General features: G+C 41.3%; 1 protein-coding gene across 3 annotated transcripts in view; it reads right to left on the bottom strand.

The window, feature by feature from the left end:
• Positions 1-15,121, bottom strand: part of adcy1a (adenylate cyclase 1a) — a 78,024-nt gene that overhangs the window by 30,080 nt on the left and 32,823 nt on the right. Inside the window, exons 9-16 of one of the 3 annotated variants that reach the window (XM_076875863.1) lie at positions 13,060-13,254; positions 11,299-11,396; positions 11,067-11,151; positions 10,244-10,333; positions 8,343-8,617; positions 7,812-7,938; positions 7,569-7,712; positions 7,337-7,453 (exon numbers count right to left, since the gene is read on the bottom strand). In XM_076875863.1, the coding sequence (XP_076731978.1) occupies positions 7,337-7,453; positions 7,569-7,712; positions 7,812-7,938; positions 8,343-8,617; positions 10,244-10,333; positions 11,067-11,151; positions 11,299-11,396; positions 13,060-13,254 (1,131 nt within the window). Of the gene's footprint in view, positions 1-7,283; positions 7,454-7,568; positions 7,713-7,811; positions 7,939-8,342; positions 8,618-10,243; positions 10,334-11,066; positions 11,152-11,298; positions 11,397-13,059; positions 13,255-15,121 lie in introns of all 3 variants that reach the window. The other 2 variants (XM_076875864.1, XM_004571744.3) reach the window with 2 other exon arrangements.

Below are 15,121 nucleotides of genomic sequence, written 5' to 3'. Positions count from 1 at the left end.
CTCCTGTGTGGCATCGATTAGATTCTCCCGTAGCTCCTTGGACGGGTTAAGCGCTGCTGGGTCCATCTTGTGGTCGCGTCGTACTGTCACGGTCCGGGGCAGCGGCCGTGTGGAGAGTGGAAGGAGGACTCAAAGCGCAGCACTTATTCAGGTGTGAGGGTGATTTATTGATAATAACAAACATAAAGAGGAGATGGCAAAACAGAACTACGGATGAACTAAACTGGGTGAAACTACACAAAGGAGTGGCAAACCTGAACACGAAGGGAGAACAGCAGGGAGAGCACGCAGAGGAATTCACAGGGTAGATGCAGAGTACGCAGGGTAACACAGAGGATGAACACAGGTAGGAACACAGACGACGTGACGAGGAGCAGAGGAAATCACACGCTATAAATACACAAAGAGACACTGGGAAATCACACACAGATGGGGGAAACAGCTGGACCTGATTAACCTGACGAGACAGGGGAACACTAACACCAGGGACCAACAGAGGGAGCACAAACCCAGAACCCAGTGTCTAAAATCCCAAACACAAACCATCCCAAAACAGCCATGAATAATAATGAAAGTAATAACAATAAGTACATAAACATAAAGTCACTGAGTCATGGTCGCAGGACCATGACACTTTGGACTATACTCAGAAACAGATTTTAGTGACCACAGAGACTATGTTGAAAAATGGAGAAAGGGCATGGAACAAGCATACTCTATAGCAAATGAGAATTCAAAGAAAGCTGCTGAAAAGGGCAAAAGACACTACGACACAAAAGTAAGGAGTTCTGTGTTACAACCTGGTGAGAGAGTTCTGGTCAAAAACCTGACACGTAGAGGAGGCCCAGGGAAACTGAGAGACTATTGGGAGGACACTGTTCACACAGTAGTCAGACAAATGGGGCCTGACCTCCCTATCTATGAGGTAAGACCGGAGAGAGGTGCTTCACAGAAACTTGCTTATGTCATGTGACCACTTACCTTTTGAAAAAAGATAATCGTACAAGACATGAACAGAAAAAGACTGATAAATGGCCTGTATTTGTATAGCGCTTTTACTAGTCCCCCCTAGGGACCCCAAGGCGCTTTACACACCCAGTCATCCACCCACTGGTGGAGGCAAGCTACAGTTGTAGCCACAGCAGACTGACAGAAGCGAGGCTGCCATATCGCGCCATCGGCCCTTCTGGCCAACACCAGTAGGCGGTAGGTGAAGTGTCTTGCCCAAGGACACAATGACCGAGACTGTCCGAGCCGGGGCTCGAACCGGCAACCTTCCGATTACAAGGCGAACTCCCAACTCTTGAGCCACGATCGCCCCCCGTCGCTGTTGTGCCAGACTCTGATGGTGAGGGCAATGTTGATGAATACCGCTGTCATTACGCACCACGTCAACCTGTGTCCCAGCCATCAGAACAAGAACTTCTCACAGCAACATCTCAGCCCGCAGCTTCGGTCCCTGCTCTTGCACCAACACCAGAGCCTCTTGCTGGAGACCATCTGGAGGCGCCTTACCCAGCTGTCATGGAGACAACTTGTGAGGAGGCAGAGCCCACTGCAGGTGACATATCTGCCCCTCCTCCACCTGTTGTACTCGAGAGACTTGAGGAGGAGACGCCTCAGTGGCCACAGCGAGAGAGACACCCGCCAAGACGGATGACGTATGACCAACTGGGCACCCCATCTTGCTACAGTGTTTAGCCAGTACCGCAACTGCTTCCTGTGTACCCGGGCCTTGTTCCATGGTTTCCAGCTGTGCAGTCATACTGCACCCAGCCCATTGGTTTGTATGGACTCCAGCAAATGTAAGTTGACACTTTTTCACTGATGACTTGAGAACTGTACTTACAGACTGTCATCAAGAAAAAGACATTAACTTTTCCCCATCTGTGGATTATAACCATAGACAATAGACTTTGTGAAGACTCACATATGGACTGGTTATAGACTTTGTCTGCAGTCACCAGTGATGGACTGTGGTGAAACAGGTGTTAAACCCAGGTGTTAAACCCACATTATTACATTGGTTCACTCTACTGTTGATGTCCTGACTACAAGAGAATATAGACTGAAAAGCAATTTGTTGGTATAATGTCGGGGTGACATTTTTTGAGTGGGGGAGAGTGTGACAAGTTGAAAGACAACTGTTGAAGGATTCTTTTCCCCCTGCTTTCATACTCTTAGCAATATACTACTATCCCTGGGGCATTTCTCCTGAAATTGTCACTATAATTTCTCATTGTGTACCACTAACCACTGAAGTTACATTTCATTTTCCTTCACTCACAAAAAAGTCCCTGTTTTCCCTCTATTATGGGCATTAGTTTTTTCAAAGCATACTTAGATGACTACATATAAGTTTAGCTAGCAACCCTGGTGGATCAACTAATATCACTGACAGCAGACATCAGCTGATGCCTGATTGGTAAATGACATGTTAGTTATTTTGGCCGCTTCATTTTCTGCTCCCCTCTGACAAACACTTTGTAACGTACTTTCACCTTGGATTCTCCATGTAATAGTATTACTATTAGTTCTCTGTAAGTGATGCCTGCTCTAAACTGTGTTGGGTCTTGTAGATGGTTTCACTGTCTTTTGGCTTTCTGTGAATGCTCACTGAAGGGCAGGAACGTCCCAGACTAAAGCCAAATCACCAAATACATACTACAGTTGATGGGATGCTGATTTAAATACAATCCTCCTAACAGAACTGTACTATATGCACTCACTGGAAACTACCAGCTGAAGTCAAGCTTAGGGGAGCTCTTCAGTTGAACATCCTGATTTTGATATTTGCATATTCTCTTACTGCAAGGAAAACAAGATTTAAGACAACCTTAATGTCATTATATCTGTAAAATACTGATGCATAATCAATCAGATGCAGCAGGTGTAAACACATTGAACCAAAGCATTTTTAATACACATCAAAAGCACCCTTTCCTAATAAATATATGTTAATTTAACATATACAGCAAAGTCTGTGGAAGAGTTTAAGAACAGATCCAGACCTTTTAATTCAAATGAAAAGAAAGCAAAAACAGCCCCAATGTCCTTAAGAAGCCCCAAGTTTGGAAGACCTTTGACACAGTTTGCTGTCTAAGTTCGCTCTAAGCTGTAACCAAAATGAGCAGTCAGGGATTTTAGTCCCTTTAGACTTTATTGTTGAAACAACAGCAAAGTAGGCAGGAGAGAGAGGAGGGAACAACAAGCAGGAAATGGTGCAGGGTTGACTTAAACATGGACCCCTGCAGTAGCTTTTCAGCATACCGGTCACTTGCTCATCCCAGTGACCCAGATCAAATGTTAAGGTAACAACCACTGATTTGTACTATTACTGTTACATATGTTAAAACAATGTGAAGGGCATATTTGCTACATTAATACATTAAAGTTAAAATAAGAAGTAATAATAGTAATATCAGTTTATCTTGACTTGTTTAGCAGATATCTGTGCAATGATTTTCACTAAATCTGAGAGTATCTAAGTGCTGGGAATTCTTGCAGTGACATGACTAAAAATATTTTTATAGTCTATTTAAAAACATATTGTTTTGTGTCGTTTGGTTTAACTGCCCCCTTAAGAAATAACAATACAACAATCCTCAGGAAAGACATATTGCAAAGGGGACAAAACTAAAACAAGTAATAGAGCTAGAAAATAAAGACGAATGTGAAGCAGATCAACTGCCGTGAATCACAATACCGTCTATACATTAGAGCTACATAAATGATGCAACGATCGTTTATGAGATGAGATCAGCATGCCTGCAGGTCAAAGCTGCAGTTTCATGTGCATGGAAAATTTTGGTTAAATTATTATGCTGGAGCTGCACAACTTCCAGGCAGTGGAGTCCCACTGTGCTGTGTTATGAATACAGTATATGAGTGAACTTTAGCCCAGAGGAAAGAGAGGAAGCCTTTCTATACACCGTAACTCTGTGGGGTCACCAATGTGCTGGAAACATACTTCCTGACTTCCTCCCCCCTGTGTTTACGAGTCTCAGCCTCAGACCATCCTACATCGTCTCATGTATAGCCCCACCGATTGTTGAAGGAACTATTTTATCTTTTTATTATTATTAACAAATTCCAGCCTCCAGTACTCTCACAGTAGCCATAAAACTCCTCTATTGTTCAAAATGGTATTGAAGATGAAAGGGAACCTATCACATGCTTTCACATTTACCGTCATATGCATAAAGTTTGAAATGATGAAGCCATATGTAAAAGCCTAAAGCTCAGGCTTCTCTGCTTGCACTTTCATGCATATTTATCTGCACTTGGTTCTGCATGATGTCACCGAGAACAGGTACCTTTATTTTAGTCATCTGAGGTACACAGCCAATGATATTAAGCTGGCTTGAGGGGAATGAGGCTAAAGAGCAAGGTTTGGGATTGAGAGAGAACTAAGGGGTTGCACCAAGGCCCAGTATGAAATAAATGAGGACATTTTAATCTAGCAACGCTACTTTATTACAGTGGGAACGAGCATAACACATATCCCCACAGTTGTGTGTCTCTGCAAACACGTCAAGTTGCAGTTTAAATTCATTTCTCCTTCTTATTCTGAGTTACTGGATTATACTCCTTCCCTCGCTGCAGGAAGGAGCGCTTTCGCAGATCATTCATCCCAACAGCAGTTAGACTCTATAACTCCTCAATCACGATGTCATAAGTCACTGGACACTGTGAACATCCACGGTCACCACTTCATGCATAATGGACCTTCCATGACCTTCCAAGCTATATAGTTTATGTCTTCCATATTTCCAACTATATCCATAATCACATACTGTGTATGCTACCATTGTACAGTGGGGCAAAAAAGTATTTAGTCAGCCACCGATTGTGCAAGTTCCCCCACCTAAAATGATGACAGAGGTCAGTAATTTGCACCAGAGGTACACTTCAACTGTGAGAGACAGAATGTGAAAAAAAAAATCCATGAATCCACATGGTAGGATTTGTAAAGAATTTATTCGTAAATTAGGGTGGAAAATAAGTATTTGGTCACCTCAAACAAGGAAAATCTCTGGCTCTCACAGACCTGTAACGTCTTCTGTAAGAAGCTTTTCTGTCCCCCACTCGTTACCTGTATGAATGGCACCTGTTTGAACTCATCATCTGTATAAAAGACACCTGTCCACAGCCTCAAACAGTCAGACTCCAAACTCCGCCATGGCCAAGACCAAAGAGCTTTCGAAGGACACCAGGAAAAGTATTGTAGACCTGCACCAGACTGGGAAGAGTGAATCTACAATAGGCAAGCAGCTTGGTGTGAAAAAATCAACTGTGGGAGCAATCATCAGAAAATGGAAGACATACAAGACCACTGATAATCTCTCTCGATCTGGGGCTCCACGCAAGATCTCATCCCGTGGGGTCAAAATGATCATGAGAACGGTGAGCAAAGATCCCAGAACCACACGGGGGGACCTGGTGAATGACCTGCAGAGAGCTGGGACCAAAGTAACAAAGGTCACCATCAGTAACACACTACAACGGCAGGGAATCAAATCCCGCAGTGCCAGACGTGTTCCGCTGCTGAAGCCAGTGCATGTCCAGGTCCGTCTGAAGTTTGCCAGAGAGCACATGGATGATACAGCAGAGGATTGGGAGAATGTCATGTGGTCAGATGAAACCAAAGTAGAACTTTTTGGTATAAACTCAACTCGTCATGTTTGGAGGAAGACGAATACTGAGTTGCATCCCAAGAACACCATACCTACTGTGAAGCATGGGGGTGGAAACATCATGCTATGGGGCTGTTTTTCTGCCAAGGGGACAGGACGACTGATCCGTGTTAAGGACAGAATGAATGGGGCCATGTATCGTGAGATTTTGAGCCGAAACCTCCTTCCATCAGTGAGAACTTTGAAGATGAAACGAGGCTGGGTCTTCCAACATGACAATGATCCAAAACACACCGCCCGGGCAACAAAGGAGTGGCTCCGTAAGAAGCATTTGAAAGTCCTGGAGTGGCCTAGCCAGTCTCCAGACCTCAACCCCATAGAAAATCTGTGGCGGGAGTTGAAAGTCCGTGTTGCTCGGCGACAGCCCCAAAACATCACTGCTCTCGAGAAGATCTGCATGGAGGAATGGGCCAAAATACCAGCTACTGTGTGTGCAAACCTGGTAAAGACCTATAGTAAACGTTTGACCTCTGTTATTGCCAACAAAGGTTATGTTACAAAGTATTGAGTTGTATTTTTGTTATTGACCAAATACTTATTTTCCACCCTGATTTACGAATAAATTCTTTACAAATCCTACCATGTGGATTCATGGATTTTTTTTTCACATTCTGTCTCTCACAGTTGAAGTGTACCTCTGGTGCAAATTACTGACCTCTGTCATCATTTTAGGTGGGGGAACTTGCACAATCGGTGGCTGACTAAATACTTTTTTGCCCCACTGTATATAGTGTATTATCTTACTTTTTTCATTGATTGTACTTAATTGTATTTTTGTATTTCCTTCTGGTATCTGTACCTGAGCTGAGGTGACGCAAAAATTTCCCCGTTGTGGGATCAATAAAGTCTTATCTTATCTTATCTTATCTCTTATATAATGATCAGAAAATTATTTTAGCACGACATCATGTTGTCACTGAAATGCTAAAATTAAGTGCTTCAAAACAAATGGTTAGGATAGCAGTGTCATTGTCCTAAACAGCTGAGATAATTTCCCAACAATGGGAGTCTATGGTCCCTGCAAAGGGTCTACAAATCTGTATGACCTGTAAGGGCCATACAGATGATATGATTTACTGGTATGTCTTTTTATTATTCATTAATCTAACAAGATTATTATTTAACCATATCTCTTGTAGACATAATACTTAAGACATAAGATGATAACCAAAATGTGAAAAACTGAATTTGAAATTACTTCCTAATTCAAAGAACAGATTGAGTAACAGCAATTCTGGAATTACTGTAACAGAACAAAACTATTGATAAGATATAACAAAATTTAGAAATGTATGCTTTTTAGATTTTTCCCTCCACCTTCGACCTTCAAATTCCTCAGATATAAGCTCCTGAAAATGCAAAACCAGAAACTAAACTTCTCAAAACCCACATACATGCACTGTACTGAGACATTTACATTAAAAGGCAAAATAGTTGAAAAAAAAACCAAACAGGTGTGAATCTTGACTTGTCACCTAAAAATCTAGACACCTTCTGACCTGTAAGTCAGCAAACCTAAACCTCAGAGCTTCCTAAAGCACCTACTGTGTCAGGGTGTGCTTTCTGATTTCAAAGGTGCTTACGCACTTTAGACTGACGATCCCTGTTGGATGAGCCTGGACATGCCCGCAGATGCTCACCATGTTCCTGGGATTTGACATCAGGAAGTGTTGAGCCACATGAGCTGGCAGCAGGTTGAACAGGATCCTCTTGTTGTCCAGCTTCACTTTTTCCATGTCGTCTCTCTCCTCCTCCGCCTGCATGACATCAGCAATCACGCGACACACACACACACATAGCAGATCCTTTAAAAAGTGGCACTGATCTTGACATTTTAAGTTTTAAGCACTATGATGGCGTACTCTAGCTTACAGCAAAGAGGAGATGTAATTGCCCGTCCTTATCACTAGAGGGAGATAATGATTTGCAGACAAGACAAACATGCAGCATCTTCCCAAAATAGAAACATCCAGGCTTTGATGATCCACTGAGACAACCCAAGACTGAGCATAGGCACTAAAGAAAACACAAATCTGTATTACAATGATCAAATCCTTACTAAAACTGAACCCTAGAAGCAAGAACAGGATGTTGAATGTACCAGCAGCCACACACCTGAGTTGCCCAGAGATAGTCAAGTCGCAATTTAAGGTCCAGTTGTCTTGAATGCAGAGCCAGGGCTCCAGAAAAAAGCAACACTGCCAAAACAGGGTCATAGCCCCGTGTGTGCAGAAAGCCACCACTGGAAGATGGAGACATAAAAACATTTTTATAATGTTTATTATTTTTGTTATGTAGGGAAGAACTCATGACAATACAAAACAATGCCCTGAAATGTGTTGGAGTGGAAGAATAAAGTGGGAAAATATGCATAGAAATACATGCTTCAAATGCAAATACAATGTAAAGCAGAACTTTACACTGAGTATTTTGATGAGGGAAATATGTCAGATTTTGCTGCAATTCCTCTCCTACTGTTTTAATATTTTGATAATAATTTGATAGGATTTTGAACTTTTGTCTTGTACTTTCTTGTGTTCTTGTGGATAACAGCAACTTTTTTGTACTTAGCACACTTAGCCAAACCTGACTATAACCATAAACCTTACATATATTACATATACAAATCTTAACAGCACAGCTTACCCCACAGCTTGACGGTAACCACTGGTCTCCATGACAACTGCATATGTGATGGAGAGTAGAAAGAGGAGGAGGATCTTGGGGAGCGAGGAGACACGAATGTAAGGGATCACGGTGAGGGTCCCCGCCACACAGGAGAGTAAGGCATAGGCCATGTTGGGACAAGCCCGGTCCGTTGCTGTGGTGTTAGCAGATCTAACCATGAGAGTGTCTGCGGGGATGTTCTCCACAGAGCGGTTGGAGTTTGTCCCAACTTTACCCCAGGGAACACAACCCACCTGAAAGACAATTACTTTGATAATTTATCTTAAAAAAATCCTAAAACATTTAATATCAAATAATAAATTTCTCATTGATCTAATGGCATTAAGGTTAGAAACCTGAATAGACAATTTAACAATCTATGTGCCTGATTTGTTCCTTTCCAAGAGATCCTCGACTAATTATTTTGCTACATCACGTCTGGGTACAGAGCACCACGAACATTTGAATAAAGCGTAAGTACAGTGTGATAATCCATGCCTTTGGATTCTGTTTCCGAACCTTATCTTCCCGTGTAATATAAACAGTAAGACCAACCTGCTGGTGCACTCAGGTCGTATTTGCCTTGCAGAAGGAGACAGACAGATTCTGCATGCACGCATTTATCTTTAGAGTACACCCATGTGCAATTTGATGACTGGAGAGGCCATAAACTGTTTACTGATCAAGCTGAATGTTCAAATTCAATGGTCTACGACAAGCTGAAATAATGCAAGCCTGGCTATGTGACGTCCGTCTTCTTAAGACACTGGTCTGCATATTAGGTTGTTAAAGGGGTTCTGCCCGTTTTTACCAGTATTTGTGTTTCTTTGCGTTGCTAAACTAGTACATTCATAATGTAGTAGTTCATATATTTGACTATCAGGAAAAAGATCCCCAGGAGAAGGTGCAAATTCCTTTGGGGTGACATCAGCTTAAAGTAACTTTTTCTTCTTCTGCTATCCTAAGCTACCTATATCCTGATTATAGTGGTGCCAACTTTTTAACTATTAAAACAAAAATCATATGGGCATTTCCCTTGAAAAATAACAAAAGAAGAAAAAAATATCCAAATAAAATAGTGGTGTGCTGACACAAGCGCTTCTCTGATAAAGTTGCAGTCAAATCAGATTTGGTATTTGTAATCGTGACCAACAATGAAGTTTTGTCAGAGAAAATCAGGAGAATTATCTCTAATCATGACACCCCAGTGCACCTCATACCCAGCCACACCCTCAGACAAAAAACTCCCAAATACAAGAAGAACAGCACAGTATATGCTGTGCAGCGCAGCACGGAGTGCTCTGACTTCTTCATTGAATAAACCAAACAGCCACTCCATAAACGCATGGCACAACATAGAAGAGCCACCTTGACAGGACAAGACTGAGCTGTACATCTGCATCTTAAGGATAAAGGACACTCTTTCGAGGATGCCAATGTTCACATTTAGGACAGAGAAGACAGATGGTTTGAAAGAGGAGTGAAAGAGGCCACCTCCAGTGCAGTTTTGATATCCCTCCCAGGGGCCTCAACCCCTACTCACATCTTGTGTCAGGTGACCTATAGAGGTCACAAGGTAGAGTGAGGCAAGATCTCACAGTGGTTTGACCCGTAACCAACGACCCTATTAAGGGACAATCCCTACTTGAACTGAAGACGCTTCTCGAATGAGAGGTGACAAAATTTAAAGAAGTCCAATCGCATTCTTTCCGAGCTCCTTAGACCAGAACTGAAATGATGAAACTCTGACAACTCCTTTCACTCAACATAACTGTGGTATATCAACCATGAATAGGTAATATGCCAAACTACATATAGTGAATAGTAACTGATTTTGAACACAGACCATGATATCATTTATATAAATCATATACACTTACCACACAGGCCTGGGTAACAGAGTAGGTGAGCAAAACGAGGAAGACACACAGCACTGTTCGGATCTGGATGGTGAGGCAGCCCGGTTGGCACTAAAGCCAGAGGAAAGGGAGGTTGGCAGGGAGGCGGAAAATAGAAGGAGTAAATGAAGCACCAGTTTATCTACTTTAAATGCATTTTGGACAAATCATTAACCAGGACTGGAAATAAAATGAGTGCATTTTGTGGTGTGGCTCATTATGTTCAGGTCTATTAGAGGAGACACTTAAAGGGTATGATGATAGTTCAATGTAGCATGATGCCACAGTGTCATATGGAGATTATGCGCTCACTATGCAAAAATAATTATGGTGCTCCGATATGAAGGCTTTTTTTTCACACACAAAAATATAATTAATCAAAGACTGCTAAAATGCTAAAAGGTTTGTGAGATCACTAAGTGTATGCTAAAGGAGGCTAAATAAAAATAAATAAATAAAACTATGAAGTTATAGTAGTGATAGTGAAACACTGATTTATCTAAGAAATGTCAGATTATGAAAAAACAACTCTAAAATAAAAAAAAACCCACAATGAACATATATATAAAATTACCTTAAAGAAATACAAAATACCCCCCAACATAAGCAAAGCAATTACAGAGACTCAAAATTATTTTAAAGCCATATGAAGTAACTTCCTAAAGAATTAGACAACAAAAAGACACAAAATAGTCATTAAGAGGCCCAAAGCAACAACAAAGTGACTAAAACCACTGACAAAGAGTGTATTAAGAGTGTGATCTTTACACGTGTGAGGCTGCTGGAAGAGGTCTGGAAGTCTTACCTGAACACTGGTGAGATGAAGGTACATGACACAGGCCACGTGGAAACACACACACAGCACCAACAGCAGCAGCACCAGCATCCCTCTGAGAGACAAAGAGACAAGAGCGTGAGCAGGGCTTTCCCAGTTTTCACTAAATGCCGTGAAAAACAGCTCCTTTTCTAACTGGCCCACAAACTTTTTTGCGTAATATGATTGGACATTTTGTGCGTGAATGTGTGTGTCTACATACTGTGGGATCATTAGTAGGTAGATAAGGCCGAACAGGGCAGCAAGGATCAGAGAAAGAACCACAGCACTGATGAACTGGTCATCATATACCTGATGATACTAAGAAAAGAGGAAACAAGAGTTAAAATGTAAATAGAAGAGGAAACACAAAGAATCCATCCATCCATTGCAAAAACAGTGTAGGTCGATTCAGAGCACTGTGTTGGAAATCCTTTATCATGGGGAATCCTGGCATTGCTTTTACATCATCCTAGAGATAAGTACATAAGATTGTTTGAAGACAACTACATGGTCATTTCAGTTTTATTAGAAACTGACCAGCTACAAATGTTAACATGGTATGATACTAATGAAGTTTAAAGGTGCTATTGTTGGTTTTTACATCTCGATAGTTTCAGTGTGACTTGAAACTAGTGAGTGAGCACTTAATTTCACTAGAAAAGTCTTTACTGAGGTAATGGATCAGAGAGGCAGAGGGCTGACTTCTATACATTCAGACTGTGTTTTTGAAACCAGCAGATTCTCTCCCTGCTGGTCATTAGAAAGAATGCAGGTTTAAGACACTGCCACAGACCTGGAAGGTACACCCATCTTTTTTACATTGTTCCACCTGTCTTTATCTTACAGTTCATTCTTTTTACTTCTTTTAATATTCTCTGCTTTATTTCGAAGAATAGTTCCTGTCCACCTTTCGTTCATTTGTCTGCCCTGGTTGCTGTCCTGATTTAGTTCACATGTGGTTTATTATCCCTTTCCCTGTTGTGCTCATTTATTCTCCATGTCCTACCTCAGTATTTGTCATTATCACAACTCTCTGTTATTCCTGAATCCGATCCTGAATCTAGTTTGTTTTCCTTCTACCCTACCTAGACTTTTAGGACACATTTTAGACTTCCTGCCTCATATCTGCAGAGCCTTCTGTTTACCCTTTGAAAATACAGGATTTGATTTTTCCGTCTCCTACGGTGTTTCCAATTGGATCCTCACTTGTTTATGACCACAAAAAGTGACAGCCATAAGCCATTTACTTATCACAGCTGTTTTTACTCGAACAAGAAAAATAGTTTTTACCCAGAATACAGAATACCACAATTGTTTTTATTTAACTGGAAAAGAGGCTTTTTGGCTCATGTTTGTACTAATAAAAAACTTCACTTATCTCTTGCAAAAGAAAGGAAAGGGGATGTCTAAATTTGTAAATTTGTTTTGAAATAAATCGTGTAGTGCAGGAATATATTTTTAAAAACCCATTATGCTCATTTGTGTCTTCTTTATTTATTGCGCTTCTCCTAAAAGATAGCAAGGCTAAAACAAGTTAAACATGAGAGGCAATTAATTATGTTTTTACTTTGCACAGGTTTTATTTCTTCTGAAACAACTTTAAATGCAGACGCTGACACGCGCGCACACGTCGACGCATGAACCCATCTCTGTTCTGCTTCTTCTTTATGGCTACCCACGCACACATTGCAGAAAGATATCACGTGTGCTGCTCAGACGTTCCCAAATCATTATCTGCACCCCCTCTTGAGAGGGTGGGTGGATTCCTCTTGCACGCACACACACATAGACAACAGGCGTGGGAGAGAGGGAGAAAGAGAATTAGAGCTCGTGTAGGGTGTGTATGTGCGAGTGTAAGACAGAAGGGGGGGCAGTCACGAAGCATGTTGTATCTTGAGCAAAGTATATATCAATACATTTGTATATCTGTTGAAAAGTTACGTGTTTCTCGATCAGATGTTCAGGTCTCGTGTGTCCTCACCCTGCGCTCCCTGTCTCTGCTCCTGTAGAACAGGGTGATGTAGTTGAGGTCTGATGTCTCAGACTCGGTCTGACGCGCTTCGATGAGCCGCCCAATGTAGCGGTTGACTCGCGTTCCTGGCAAGTGCTGCACGGCAGTGGCTGAGAAAGACGTCCGATTCCTCAGCTTCTCCGATGCAGTCCGCAAAGCTCGCCGCTGTCATACAGCGAAAAAGACAACACAATCAGTCTCTGCAGAGACCTGCCTCGTGCGTTAAGGCTGACTGCTTGTCAGCTGATGCGGTGAGGCATACAAATGAAGAGTTTTGTGAGCTCAGCACTTACACAGCTCCTGAGCACAGGAGAATTTGATATAACTCTATAAAGACGATAAAAAAGTTTGCAGACATGCTTGTCTGAATATCTGAGGATATAATACTCATTACTTACCATCAAACTACCAATAGCAGCTCACAGAGATGCACACACGCATGTTATGCGTGCACAAATTCATAAATGCAGAGAAGGCTGAAATTAGAAGTTAGGTGACTGAATTTTTTTTTTAAACAGATTAAGAAATTAACATGCAAAAGGCTTTAAATCTAATCGATCAAAACCACAGGGCCTTGAATATTGTTTAACCACTGTGAAGTTAGAGCTCAGGCACAAATTTCGGCACAAGGCTCTTATCATTAAAAGACCTTGGTAAAAAAAAAAAGACAAGAAGCAGTTTTTCTTTGCTCCACCACCCATTAATAGCCTTTTGGGGGGGGGGGGGTTCTTTTGTTTCTTGTTCACATGTCAACTTACTACAAGTTCCATGTAGCAGATTAAGATGTGATAACATTTTATAATGTAAATTAAAGTATATATAGATATGAAGTATAGCTCATTAAAATGGGCATTGTACTGACATTGTGCTTTTGATCTGATGGTGGCAAAGGGAAAAGGTCTAATATACAATCTGATGATAAGGTTATAAATACTTATTTGCTGCTGGTAATACAACCGAGGCACTAATGTCACATCACACTGAAGTTTCAGGTAGCAGTTAATCAGAAAATAAGTAGGTAGACAAAGTACACATTGGTGTGTTTTAATTGCTTTTTCTGTGTGGCGGTTTTTTATTGGTCCTGTGGGTGGAATTATCCAGGGAGATGGAACTCAGTTGTCAAATACGATAATGAATAAAATAATGCCCAATTTGAAAATTATGATAACAAACTATAGAATGGTATGTTAACTGCAGAAGTTACTGCTCATTGGCTACAGTATAATATTAGATGAAGACATTTTTCTTTAAGATCTGCTTTTTCAACTCCTGTTCCTTATTATGTCTGAAGGTATAACAGATTTATGGACCTATTTGGAAGAACGAATAACAAATCCAAGCTCTTTACATGTGTTACTGACCAAAACCGAGCTCCACAACTGTTGACACACACAGCTTTCTGTGCTGCCAGCTGGATACCCCCCTTCTCCTTTCACAGCATGCAGCAATCAAAGTTATTCCTAATGTTGACCACAGTGCCCCCAAAGTGGGTGCAAGCTAATCAAGATAATGTGTTTCAAAGCACAGTACATGCCACATCCTGCATACATGCTTTAAAGACCCCCTTTAGTCATAAAATCAGCTTTTGCTTGTTGGGGAATCGAGACTCCACAAGATTTCTGACGATGTCCTGTAGCAAAAAGATGTAAGCAGCAAAGTTGCCAGGTGAAGGCTCCCTCAGTTTGACTTGTTTTTTTAGAATATTCCACAGATGCTCAGTCACACTGAGATATTTGAAATCACGTCTAAAGCTTGAACATTTTTATGTTTGCGAACCCATCAAAGTAACGCTTCAAAACACAAACTTTCCCAGATGAACATGGTGATAACTTTGTTGTCATTCAAAACGGTTCTTTGGACCACTTTTAGTATGTACTAACTAGAAAACTCCTCCTGGAACAGTCAGTGTCCTAGCCATCAAAGTTTGGCTTAGCAAAGTCTCTCTGATTCTGATGCTCGGCCATTTTTCCTACTTCCAACACATCTGTATCAAGAACTGAATATTCACTTGCTGCCTAATGTATTCCGCCCC

Source organism: Maylandia zebra, linkage group LG17 (assembly GCF_041146795.1).
Source record: "Maylandia zebra isolate NMK-2024a linkage group LG17, Mzebra_GT3a, whole genome shotgun sequence".
Classification (NCBI taxonomy): Eukaryota; Metazoa; Chordata; class Actinopteri; order Cichliformes; family Cichlidae; genus Maylandia; species Maylandia zebra.
Note: the sequence above shows the minus strand (reverse complement) of the source record. Positions and strands in the feature narration are given on the sequence as shown.